The 14,093-nt window shown below is 40.8% G+C and overlaps 1 protein-coding gene and 1 long non-coding RNA gene across 2 annotated transcripts in view; one reads left to right on the top strand and one right to left on the bottom strand.

Moving 5' to 3' along the window:
* The first annotated feature begins 243 nt into the window (after positions 1–243).
* The window catches only part of rorb (RAR-related orphan receptor B), a 27,989-nt gene continuing 14,139 nt past the window's right edge, over positions 244–14,093 (top strand). The window contains exon 1 of the mRNA XM_061070902.1: positions 244–572. Within this exon, the coding sequence (XP_060926885.1) occupies positions 566–572 (7 nt within the window). The 5' untranslated portion in view covers positions 244–565. The remainder of the gene's footprint in view (positions 573–14,093) is intronic.
* On the bottom strand, positions 3,896–6,371 carry LOC133001939 (uncharacterized). The gene is made up of 4 exons (XR_009678238.1): positions 6,198–6,371; positions 5,246–5,391; positions 4,736–4,894; positions 3,896–4,589 (listed from the first exon to the last, which is right to left on the bottom strand). It is a non-coding gene; the product is annotated as an uncharacterized LOC133001939 (long non-coding RNA).

Raw genomic sequence — 14,093 nt, 5'->3', positions numbered from 1 at the left:
TTGTGTCTGTGCAGTGTGTGCATGTGTGTGTGTGTGTGTGTGTGTGTGTGTGCAGTGTGTGTGTGTGTGTGTGCAGGCTCCGGGCTGTGGAGGCTGAGCAGGAGAGAGTGGGAGGAGCGGGGAGTGCTCCAGTCCAATCCGGGCCGACGCGTAAAGCCTCTCCTCTGCGCTCTCCCCTCCCTCGGCCCACAGGAACCAGTGAAACCCTCCCACAGAGGTGAGAGCGCAGATGAGAGAAGCGACCACACAGAGACCAGAGCGCAGCCACCGAGCCACCGAGCCACCTCAGCCCGCCTCCCAGAGCCCCGGCCCGGGATGCTTCTAGCGCAAGAGACGCCTCCACCCAGGGCAGCCTAGTAGTGGACCTCGACGCTGATCGTCTGCACTCTTTTTCGTTGTTGTCATTTTTGAAACACGAGGACAAGCCCCACCACCACCACCACCACCAACACCACCACCACCACGCAACTCCCTCCCCATACATCTCCGAGCATTTATGTTCCTTTCTTCATGAGTGCTGCTTTGGGGAGCGAGCCTCAGCACCAGCTCCATCACGGCCAACACTATGAGAGGTAAGTCTCCCCGGTTCCATGCCGCTTCATGCACTTTCCCCAGGCTTCATCCCGCTTAACACAACACACACACACACACATGCACACAACACACACACACACGCACACGCATAACACGGCAGCCTTTATCCCAGATTTGGCCTTGAAAGTTTATTCTGGGAGTTTTTTCGCCGCAAATCTGTTTTGTCCCCTTTTCCTCTGCAGAGAAACTTGAAGTGTGTGTGGTTGGATTTCTCTCCATCCTCACCAGCAGCTCGCTTTTAAAACGCATACAAAGTTCATCTGGATCTATGTGAATGTGCATGTGTGTGTGTGTGAGTGTGTGTCCTGAGCCTGAGTGTGTGTTCGTGTATAAATAGGCCTAACAAACGTTGCAAATTCGTGCGTAAAGCCGTCGGAGGCTTTGGCTGAAAATTAAAAGTGGCGCAAGATATTTGATTAAAGCTTTTAATCAGTTGAGCCCCATGTCCTCTCCACCTGCGGAAACCAGGGATCAGATCAGATGAAGTGAAGTGGGGGAAAAACTTTTTTTGTCTCATTATAGGTATAAACTTTATCGACTGTTTCAGGGATACTAAACAAGCGCTCCACTAACCCATATTTCCATAACGCGCTGCATGCGCACCCCGCTGGGGATGTTGCATTTCAACGTCAATGTCGTCCTGTGCGTGCAGACACACACACACATACTCACACACAAACACACACAGGTTTACACATGTCGTTCAACTCTCAAAAAGCCTTTGCTTTCTCTCGTTTGATTTTCTTTTAAATCAGAAAACGCATTTTTTTTAGTATCAATCAACACTATTTGCAGTTTATCAGTTATTATCAGTCAATTATTATACTTAATTATTTTACCCGTTATTACTGTTATAGCTCAGTGTGTGTGGGGGCTTCTTTTTATAATGACTTCTCTCAATAATGTGCGCTGACGCAAAGTTGCAACACGAGTTCGACTGGATGATCTTGAAGTCTAATGTAAAGACTGCGTCGACTCGTCTTAAACTGACACGTTTCCATATATCACTTAAACTGAGTAAACCAGGTCCCGATGTCAAGCAGGAATGAGACAGGAAGTGTTGGAGGATTTCCATTCACATGCACAAAGTCTAAACTTCAGAGAAAACGCAAACGCTCGGCATTATAACGTGGGAAAAAGTAAAACCTTGTTGACATAAACGGAGCTTAAATATGATTAAAAATAATAGCCACACTTTCACTTAGTTTCTACATTGGCCCCGAGGCATTATTGTAATCAGATGTATAGTTTTGTATTTAATTTATAGTTTTCCTGTTAAAATGTATATCTTCATGATTATAAACTTAAATTTAATGTAGTTTGTATCTATCTATCTATCTATCTATCTATCTATCTATCTATCTATCTATCTATCTATCTATCTATCTATCTATCTATCTATCTATCTATCTATCTATCTATCTATCTGTTTATTTATCTATCTATCTATCTATCTATCTATCTATCTATCTATCTATCTATCTATCTATCTATCTACACTGTAAAAAAAGAAAAGTTGACTCAACTTAAAAAAGTAAAGCAACCAGCTGCAACGCTTTTTTGAGTTGACCTAACTTAAGGGCTTGTGAGTTGTGTCAACTTAAATAATTAAGTTCACTCAAAATGTTATATAGAGTAGCTCTGAATGGTGATGTTCTGTTAGACTAACTTAACATCTCCATTCAGAGCTACTCAAATCTACAAGTTAGGAATACTAGATTATATGCATGCTAATGATTTGAAAACATACATCAACAGAACTGGATAGTTTCAGTCGAGAGAACTTAAACTTAAAATGCTTAGTTAACTCAACTTTGCTGCCCATCAGTTGAGCTAACTCAAGTTTACTCTATTCATACTGTTGTGGAAATTCAATAATAACAGCAAAATTCTATAAAGAATCTGTTTATTAAGAACACAGGGGTTAACATTATATACATCCAATAACTACAAAAAAGGCAACATTGAAATTGCAGCAGCAGGGATGCTTAAGTGAACTTGGTAACATTATACAATTATTTTCAAAGATAGAATATGTAAACACATAACAAAGTGCAGAACCAGCTCTCAATACTTTAGCTATAATATAGAAAACAGTATGATTGACACTATGAATCACAAAACATGTGTTAGTCAGATACTTGAGGAAACCACTGACCAAACCCAGCAGTGAAGAAAGTGCATCCATAAAAAACATGTAACAAGACACAAACGTGTTCAGTTGCAGAGATAACCAAATCCAGCACTTAGTAAACACTAACTTCCAATGGGAACATGGGATTCGTAGCAACACTACACAAACTTGTGTAGCTACTACTGAACTTGAAAACATATTTTGAGGAATAAAGTGACATGTCTATAGAAAGTGCATCCATAAAAACGTGTAACAAGACACAAACGTGTTTAGTTTCAGAGACAAACAAATCCAGCAGTTAGTAAACACTAACTTCAAATGGGAACATGGGATTTGTGTAGCTACTACTGAACTTAAAAACATTTTGAGGAATAAAGTGACATGTCAATGTGTGCAAATATGTGCATTGAACACATGTCTATGTGTCATGGTATCGGGCTACTTTAACAAGTTGTTTTTCAGAGCCTGAACACGGGCAGAACACTCTGTGCCAAGGTTCATAAAAATCTTTTGAAGGGCCTCAAAAGTGTACCTCAACCCTTTGGGGTAGTCCAGGTTGAGGTTGTAGATGCATCCAAAGAGAAGGACAATGGCTGTACTGATGTCAGAGATGTCCTCCACAACAACCTTTTCCTCGATGACAAGGGCAATGTTGATTGTTCTGGGCATTGAGTGAGCTCTCCCAACATCATCTTCAACAATGGTGACTATGCCAAGTTGAACACCTGCAACGGACGTTTCCTCCCGAGTCTGTATCATAGAGAAAACAAACAGACATTACTTAAATTTTTAATGTTTTCATCACCACATTTATAAATAAATGATATACCCCTGCCCATGAGTAAAGTGACATGCACCTTTATGAGTTAAACTTTGAGTGCAAGTGACCACTTGCAAGTGAAGGGCGGCTGTGGCTGAGGGGTAGAGTGGTCGGCCTCCAACCTGAAGGTCGGCGGTTCGATCCCCAGTCTGAACCATCTGCATGCCGAAGTGTCCTTAGGCAAGATGCTGAACCCTCAATAGCCCCCCATAGAATAACAAACTGCTGCAAGTAGATGCACTGTATGAATGTGTGTGTGAATGGGTGAATGTGAAACTGTACTGTAAAGCGCTTTGAGTGGTCTTCATCAGACTAGAAAAGCGCTATATAAATACAAATCCATTTACCATTTACCACTGTTCAAAATATGAAGAAATTTCCTAACGACAAATTTAAGATACATTAAAAAATACAATTTGTAAGGCCACCAGATAAATTTTGACCACCCAGATGTCATCAATTAATCCATGTGAAGGGATAATTTGTGCGAAATCTGGCATTTTTTTTCTAAAGGTGCTCTTAAAATTCAGCTGGTGTGCAGTTTAAAAGGTGTGGGATAATCCTTTGATTCCATTAGTGTTAACAATCCAAAAAGGATGGACAATATCTCACCCTGACAGTGCATATAAAATCGGCCACAATCCAAACACTAAAACTTGCAGCAAAATTTACTGATTTAAGGGTTTTTTTAGGTCAACCCTCATAGATTACCTCTTGATAATGTGTTTTTACTTTTATTGTTAAAGATTTCAGCCTTAATTAGGGATAACTACTTATATTACATTAAAGGGAATATAAATAAGTGGTTTTATTGCATATTCCTATCAAATGAATGCGTTTGCTCCCTAATCAGAGATGTACTGGCCCCTTGTATATTTATATTGGCCCAGCTATTAAAAAAATGGAAGAAAAAAACTTCAATGGTATAAACCGAAGTATTCTTACCAGACATGTCTTCAGGACGTTGCCTGGATTCTCCCTCAAATAGAGAGGTAGACCTCGGAGAGCTGTGGCCTTCCTTTGTGCAAGCACATTGGTTGTCTGAAAGACACAAATAAAGTTAAAAAAAATATAGCATGGCCTGAAAATAAAATCACACCACACCTATTCACAATTTATGTTAATGTCTGTTTGCAATGTGAAAATGCACTCTCAGAAAACCTTAATTTATCTCCTACTTGCATTACCTGTTCATCAAGGTTGTCAAGGAGGGCCTTTAAGTCCTTTCCTAGTGTCCCGCTACGTGTTCTGTAAAGCTTTATCAGGTTTGAGGCGTGTGCATCCAAAGATGTGAAGAATGTCTTCTTTAGATCCACTTGAGTGATTCAAAAAAACTCAGCATATATCTAAGAGAGGAGAAATAACAGTATTAGTGTTAATACAGACTCCAATTACAGAAGGTGCCCACATTGTACAGTTATAAACTAAAAAGGTTTGCTACATCCGGAAGCTGAGCAGAATGGTGGAATTGGTAGAGCATTTAGGACATTACACATTATATAAAAAAAAAATCTTACCAACAGTAAACAGTAAACAATAAACAGTCACATGCTGCCTCAAATGAGTCCTTAGATGGGCTATGTATTTCTTTGGGGCACAGATGTCTTTAAAGTCACACAATTGACAAAAAAAGGTGACTTCTACTTCAGTTTTTCTGGACTTTGTGTGTACTCTTGAAAGGTGGCATTTTAACCCACCGCTTGTTTTGAAAGTGCAGCAGCAGTCAGTGTACAGGCACGGCAGTGGCCAGAAGCGTCCCCGGTAGTGGCAAAGTCGGTAATGCTTGAGGAGAATATCCTGATTAGGGTGCGAGAACTTGCACTCCTTACACTGGATCCAAATCCTGTGAAACAAGGAAAACACATTTAGTTTGAGTTTAACACCACCCAAATGAACAAACTCAATTTGGCTGAGGCAGAGGTAGGCAACCTTTACATCAAAAGAACCATTTTGCCCACTCTTCGCCCAAATAAAATTTGTCTGGAGCTGAGAAACATACTTGATAAGAAAGCTTATAAAGTTGCATTTATGAAATTATAGAACAATAAAGAACTGTTGACTTTTATAGCTATTTTTACCTGTTACAAAGGAAAACACCAAACTCTTATGAAGAGAAGAAAAATACAGAGGCAAGTGTAGGTGTACTTTGAAATAAATTAAACACAGAACTATGTAGGGCTATTTGAGTTACATTTCCCCATATTTGTGGGAAATGTATGAAATAAGAAGTAGTTATTTTGAAATAAATAACACGTGAACGAGCTCTGTATGAAAGCTTAATTGTTAAATTCACCGTTATGCTAAGATTCAAACAGAAAAGACACCAACAGACGACACATACCCCAGTATACACAAGGGGAAGATCATCAAAATTTACCATTATTTTATTGATAACTCAACTTAACACGTTGGTAGTTTATAAACGTAGCACGGTGGTTTGGGTGGGGTTGGTCTACAGATAACTTAAAGTAAGCAAACACGTGGCTTTCACATGTAGCTGAAAGTTAGCAAACACGTGGCTTTCACGGGTAGCTAACAGGTAGATTTTATGGATAGCTTACACATGTAGTTTTGTAAACGTTGTGAATCATTGCATTCGAAAGACAACGGGTCGCAGAATAACCAGTAAAATAGCGGCGGGAGTCTTACCTAGTTAGTGCTGGAAGAAAGTGAGGAGGACACGCAGCCGTAGGACATGCGGTCGGAGGACATCAGTCGATAAAACTTGCCGTCGGGCGATATCAGGCGGCGGAACTTGCGATAGAAGGACGTGCATCTGATCAACTACACCCCAACATGTCCGGACAAGCCCACTCTACCTGAGAGCGCTGGGCTGGCGTCTCAAAACACGAGTGCGCATTGACGCTGACTACGTCATGACGTCGCTTTCCGGACGCGGAAGCCACGCTGAAGCGCCGTGCAGCGCTTGCTCCAACATTAACCAACATTGTCCCATCATTAATCTTTTTTTTTACTGCACTTCTCCACTTCAATTATTAATTTAATGTCATCCATGTTGAAGAAGTTCTCCGCTGTTTGCTCCGTTAAATGTCGGCTGTCGAGGGTAAATTACGTATTCTCCACTCAAGCCTGTGTGGAGAATACGTAGCCCCACTCTCACTTTTTATCTTTATCACTGCTTGTGTGGCTGCAGTGGATGGGCAGAGGGGGACATTTAATAATGTGGTTGGTAAAAGTGGTAAAATTAAAACTCCAAGACGACAGAAGGTGAATACAAAGTAAGGGGTAAAAAGAAATCTGAACATGCTATATATATATATATTTTATATGTGTGTGTAAATGTGTATAATAATAATACAAGACATAAATATATATGTTCACATATGTATATATGTTTGTTTGTGTGTGTGTGTTTATATATACATATCTAAGTAGATATATTCCATATATAAATGCATTCATATCATTCAATCTGAACTTATATTTGCATCCCGGAGCTGGCTAAGCAATATTTGAAGTTTCCTCAACTTAAAATGTTCAGTTGACTGCACTACTTATTTGTAAACTTGAAACTTTGGGTTTGCTCAACATTTAAAAAAAAAATTTGCTCACTCAACTTTTAAAAATAAGTTAGACCAATGATTTTGAAGTTGGGCTTTTTACAGTGTATCTATCTATCTATCTATCTATCTATCTATCTATCTATCTATCTATCTATCTATCTATCTATCTATCTATCTATCTAGCTATCTATCTATCTATCTATCTATCCATCTATCCATCTATCCATCTATCTATCTGTAATGTTTTTATGTTTGAATGTCATTTAAAGCTTTTTCCTACCTCAGGCCATCAAACCTTGGGCAAGAAAAGCATGAGAAGGCCAAACCCCCCTACCCCTCTCTCTCTCTCTCTTTCTTTTTCTCTTTCCCTCTCTCATCCCATGGCAAACTCCTCTGTCATGCACCTTGTATTTTATCCACATTTTAATGGGCCTCGCGACCACTCTCGTGCATGGGAGGCTTTGGGGGGGTATACCGAAAGTTCCTGCTTTCATTTTATTGCCGTGGTTGGCAGAAGAGGCCCCTGAAGCGTCTCTCTCACCTCTCTTTCTCCATGTCTCTCTCTCTTTCTCCCTCTCTCACTCTCTCTCTCCATCTTCCTCTCTCCCTCTGCACGCCCCAAAGGGTTTTGTCAGATAGAATTAAATCAGTGTGGGCCGTGCGGCCCCCACTCTCAACCTGTGTGTGTGTGTGTGTGTGTGTAAAAACTCAGCTGCCCTTACACAGAAATGTGCTCACAACCACAAGGTTATAAAAAATAGAGGCCCCTCATGAGCCGTGGTAATTATCACTTAACAATAGCCACAACTCCTGAAGCCCTGACCGAAGATGATGTCATCCCAGCGCCAGGCAAGGAAACGCCAGAGAAATATAAAATAATATCATCAGGACCTTTTCTTCCTGACAGAAAACGGAGCATTGAAGAGGGTTTTTTTTTTTCTAACATGACTCAATGTTGTGTAGGATGCTGTAAACAGGATAATCATTTCAATGGCAACATGCTGATGCTGTGGTGTGAGTGGTGCTCCTCTTCAACCCAACAAAGAAGTTGAGTAATAAAATAGCATGGGTCACAGTGATGTCATATTTTGTTGAAACGTTTTGGTGATAGCAAAGTTTAGATCTATATAATAAAAACTAAAAAATGGACAAGAAATAACTTATTATAAATAACACCATTTCAATTACAAAAATTGTCATTGTTGTCTACTTTGATGTGAATTCATAGTTTTAATCATTGCAATCAAAAGTTATATTTTGGTAAAATAAATATGGGTTTGCAAAGCGCATCAGAGCCAATCAACATCATCAACATCCTCCTACCAAAAGTAAAGTCTGAGCGGAGTTTGCGCTAAAGACAAACACACTGTTATACACACTTAGAACCAAGTGAATATTTACATAAACTCAAAAAACCTCATCAGCATAAACTGACATGTATTCTACATATCAATTTCCTCCTTTCTCTTTATGATCTTTACATTAGTTCCCATCATCCTGTGTCCAATTGTGTTTTGTATCACAGAAAAAAAGCCATAAGAGCCTGTACACCGCATCTATGCTCCTGGGTCAGCAAGGTCAGCGAGTTCATCTATGGAGGGAGCTAAAGGGGAGGAGGGGTTTACAGCGCCATTTGATCCCACTGTTAGCGATATGTGTCAATCACATTCTCTCACACTCCTGCGCCATGGGAAAAGATAGGATGACAGAAACTCGGGGAGTGTGAGAGAGCAATAAACAAGAAAGGTGATGATGAGTGGTGTGAAAAGAAGAGAACAGGAACCACTAAAAGTCTCAAATCCACAGCGACATAATTATTCACATTTCTAACATGATTTGTATTAGATCGCAAAAGGCACGGATGTGCTCACACACAAACACAGAAAGCACTGAAAACAATATGCACACGCGCAGCTGCAATACTATGCATGACAGCCTCATCATGTCCAACATTGATTTGGCCGATTCTAAAGCATCCCGCGATCCATTTTTTGTCGAAGCCAACGGAAGCAGTCTGTTTAGATAATTCTAAAACCGGAATGATGTTTAAAGAATAGCTTTGAATCCACAATTCACAATATGTATGACTTAATTTATTTGTTTGTTTGCTGCTGTAAAGTTCATTCCCGTTATAGGTTATAAAAAAGTTTAAATGGATCATTGTGTTTATAAGATATTGGTACACTTAACTTTAAGTTTCTTTATTTAGCTTTAATCAGAAAAAGGTCAATAAAGGGTTTATAACACTAAAATGTAGTTGTTGGCAGATCTAAGTGTTTATCAGTGTATTTCAAACAACTTTGAATGCTCCTGTGGGCACCATTGGTGTATACACGGGTAATAAACACATGCATTACAATGTATTGTAAACCTTTCAATACATGTTTATATAATGCTAATAAAATAAACTAATGGAGGGTTATTACTCACTGCACACAATAGTGAGTGAATCTGAGGTTTGCAGTGTTATCAGGGCATGTGTGGTCTGTTGCAGAGCTCTGCGTTGTTGATTGTGTTGTTTATTGTGTGCTTGTGCTGACTAATGGCCCAGTGTTATGTAAGAAGAGAGGAGAGATTACCCCAAGCCCATGCAGGCCACACTGTTAATCCCTCAACATAGCCCTACTGACTGACTGAGGTACCACCTGAGTGCTGTTGCAACACTGACACATGCTCTCTCTCTTACACACACACACACACACACACACACACTCACACTTATGTTCAGGACTCCATTCCCACTGGCTGCCCCTGTCGTCGGATACCCCCACTCAACTACTCCTCACTTAGTGAGTCTGACGTCCACAAAAAACATCCCACACAGTGTGTGTGGCCTGAATGGCTCTTCTGTGGTCCCACTGAGCCACTATCATAGCCTGTGTTTGTTTAGCATGTGCTCAACGCGCACTCCATGTTGGTTTTATCCCTCTGCCGCTGTCTGGGAGAGGCGAACAGTTTTACCCCCACTCTCTCTCGCTCTTCCCTTTCTTAATCTTTATACACACAAAGCGTGGGCTATACGGCACGCTCCGGTTTGTGTCTCCACTTTATCTTAGCCGGGAGGGATTTCAGCCTGAACCACTCCTAAACTCTAATTCTGCCTTGAAGTCATGGAGTCTTCTGACAGCTCCTTCTGTTTTGTCAGTTTTACTCATCCATGAAGGCAGCATATCTCAATGGAGACACAATGATATTCAATATTCACATTTTCCTCCGATTTACATTGAAGTAAAAACCGGGGGAAGAGGGTGACTGTGCTTGTTAAACGCAGGAACCAAGTAATGTATGAACAGAGAGACCAGAGCTGCCAGTGGAGGGCTATACTTTCATGAAGAATCTGCTCATATCAAGAGCAGGAATTCATTTTGCTTTCTCATAATCAATCTCGTTTTGTGGACAGCCTGCAGCATGTTCACCTGCACAGTCCGGTTTTATTCAATGTCCTGTAGAACTGAGAGTCTCTGAAGTGAATACATGGTCAAATAAAGTTAAATCTGGATATAAACAATAAAAGTGAATGATAGAGTGAGATAAGAAAAGAGAGCAAGCTCGGGAGAGTCTTAGGAGTTATATAATAGTGCGTTTGTGTGTGTGTGTTTGTACGTATGTGTTTGCTTCAGCAAGATAGAGGGAGACGGATAACAGAGTGGAGGGTGGGGAAAACACTGAAGTTTTAGTTGCGGGCACATTGACACACACACACATACACACGTAACTCTTCGTCAGCACCTGTACTAGTCGTATCCAAAGTCCACACTTGCAAACCACCCATTTGGACTCTGGCTAACACTAAAAGCTGACTCAAGCCTCTGCTATACACATAAACATATTAAAATAGATGAAATGCTTCTTTATTGTTTAATAATGCCGATGTCTCAAGCTACAGAAAATCTAAAAACCACATTGCTGCAAACTTTAAAACAAGCCAGGTTTTTTTCATTCCATTAAACACTGAGATTCTGAGACAGGATTTAACAAAGTTTTTGTTGATGTCACCTTTTTTGCTTTAAAATAACAGTATTTATCTCTCCATAGTTGCAAGATAGATTTATTACGGATATCATGTGTGTGCGCTAGCTATCTGAAAAGAGGATGTCGCTAAATGCCTCTTCTCTGTGAAGGTGTTCAGTGCTGGCAGGTGCACAGCACGCACTAGCAACATTAAGCCTATAATATGACTTAGCCTACTGCGGCATCTTTTGTTAATGACAAAGATTAGTCTGTTTTAGTGCTTGTAATCTCATTGAAGAGACTCTTATTAGGTCTGTCTTTCTTTCTTCCCACATCCCTCTCTCACTTTCTCTCCCTCACTGTGTCCAAATCTTGAGTTACCTCCTTTAACCTGTGTGTGTGTGTGCGTGTGTGTGTGTGTGTGTGCACATGCGTGTGTCAGTGAGGGTGTGTGAGTTCTAAGCCTCGTCTGTTGACGGGAGTTCTCCTGTCATTCACAAAGAGAATGCAATTACGAAACGAAGACTGATGCTGCTTTTGTTCTCTCGACTCAAATTGAATGTTCATAACACATTCTGTTAAATCATGCCACAGGAGAGAGAGAGAGACAGAGAGAGAGAGAGAGAGAGAGAGAGAGAGAGAGAGAGAGAGAGAGAGAGAGAGAGAGAGAGAGAGAGAGAGAGAGAGAGAGAGAGAGAGAGAGAGAGAGACAGAGAGAGAAAGAGAGAGAGAGCAGGTGAAGAGCAAAGCAGCCGGGTCGAGCTGAGCTGAGCTGTGTGATAGTCTTTGTGATCAATTTGCCTCTGTGAGAGATGCCCCTGGGGCCACTTTGGGGAGAACCTTGTTAGGCTGAGTTAAATTGTTGCCTGGGGCGAGCTATTAGCGGCCATCCCTGGGAGAGGACACACACACACACACACACACACACACACACACACACACACACACACACACACACATACATACACTCATGCCCGCTCACACACTTACTTAAAACGACCACGTACGTTCAATCCTTTTGAGAACACATAGAATCAAATGGAAACTCATTCATTCATATGCTAGTGTTTCACTCAGAGAGACACATAAACACACAACCGGTGGAGCAAGAATCTTTGCTTAAGTAGCAGTAACACTGTGTTGTCCTGCGCTTGAGAGGTGTTGAATAAATACATCTATTTACTTACTTACCAGTAGGACCACAGTGTATAAATACTGCATTACAAGTACGAGTTTTATCACTGTAAAGGTTAGTTTTGAAAAATAAGGGAATTCAACAAAGTACTGAAAAAACTGGCGGGAATGTAATAAGTAGTTATTATATAATTTAAAAATGTACTGAAAATATTAAAAGTAAAAGTATTTCAAATGCAGAATGTTCTATTTTAGAGCGACAGTATATTTCATAGAGTATATTATATAATTGTTCTTCTGTAGGAGCTAATCCTAAATGTTTCTGTCACTGGGTAGTTAAATCTCTTGCACCTATTCATGGTCATATGCTTAGAAAGAAATCTGTTAATCTGCAAAGTTACTCTCTTAACTTAAGAATGAAACATAAGTAAATGTACAGTATTTGTTGTTTTGCATTTCTACTCACATCAGCACTTATCCGCAATATAATTTTATTTGATAGGAAAAATGACAAAAATGTAATATATCGTTATAATGGTATGATTGCGCAAGAATGATGAGAGGAATGACACATGTAATCGTTTTAAATGTTCAACCTCAGATTTGTGTGTTTTAAGAGTATTTGCCATTTTCCATCTGCAAAGAGTTTAAAACCGCAGTTAACTGATTGACATTTTAATTATGAATAATCAATATCAACTCGTGGGGGGAAAAAGGATAACGATTTTTAAGCAATATTGTCCAGACATAGACGCGTGTACATTTACATACAATACATGCATTTGTAATAACATTTAATCAGGTTTAAAGAGGAAGTGTGTGTGTGTGAACAACATTCAGAGTTTCCATGCTTCTCTCGGTTATTCAATTCAGTCAGCTATTCACACTAAGTGCTGCTCTCGTCATTATTGCCTTAAAGTCCATTCAGCCTCACTAATGTTGATGCTCCTGTTTGCCGATTTTGTCTACACCTTATGTAAGAACCCAAAGCAAATTTTCTGTCGGTGTTTCTGTGGATGTCCCTCTCTTTGCGTTTCTCTCTCCATACTGGCTGGGGTAGCCACCTTGTCCTCTCCCTTCCCCCCTCAAACACACACACACACACACTGTCATCTGCAATTAGGCTCAAGTGAAACACCATAGAAGGAGGAGCGAGAGGTTAAGGGAGGATGAGGACATGGCCATAGCAACAAAACGTTATTTCCTTACCTCACAGAATGAAATGGCATGATCTCAGTCAGTGTGTGTGTGTGTGGGGGGGGGGGGTTCCCCTCTCCTGAAAAAAACCAGAAGACCATGACCCACTCAGTGTTTTAACAACTCGGTGTGCACACATGCATGTCTGCTAACGTGACAGTGAAGGAGTGTGAGGAGAAGAAAATAAACACATAAGAGAGGTTAAAGCACTGTGTTTGTGTGAATTCATCTGTGTGTGTGTGTGTGTGTGTGTGTGTGTGTGTGTGTGTGTGTGTGTGTGTGTGTGTGAGACAGTGCGCACGTTTGCTCCAGCGAGGGCGCCTCAGTGTGTGCACATTCTCATGGCCGCTTTCAGGACGGTAATGACCAGATGCAGACCTCTCACACTTGGACTCGTTCCTTCCCCTCTGATGCACTCGCTCAGTCCTTAAGGAAAGGTCAAAGGCCATGTGGTTCCTACAGGTCACCCAGGGGGCTGGAGTGGGAGCGTGCGCCTGTGTGAGTGTGTGTACAGTGACCATGAGAGGCAGATCCGAGGAGGCAGATGGGCAGACTGTGTGTGTGTGCGTGTATGTTGAGGCAGGGGTTGGCTTTACCCTGTGGATTTTTTCCCACGCCTCCTCCTCTTATCCATCTGAGGACACATGCTGCACTGGGTGGGAGACCGTGTGAGTGTGTGTTGGGTGGGGGGGCAAGCACAGAAATCATACAGTAAAGTCTGTTTTTTTCAAAAGCAGTT

Source organism: Limanda limanda, chromosome 5 (assembly GCF_963576545.1).
Source record: "Limanda limanda chromosome 5, fLimLim1.1, whole genome shotgun sequence".
NCBI classification, from domain to species: domain Eukaryota; kingdom Metazoa; phylum Chordata; class Actinopteri; order Pleuronectiformes; family Pleuronectidae; genus Limanda; species Limanda limanda.
This window is presented reverse-complemented; position numbering and strand designations above follow the sequence as displayed.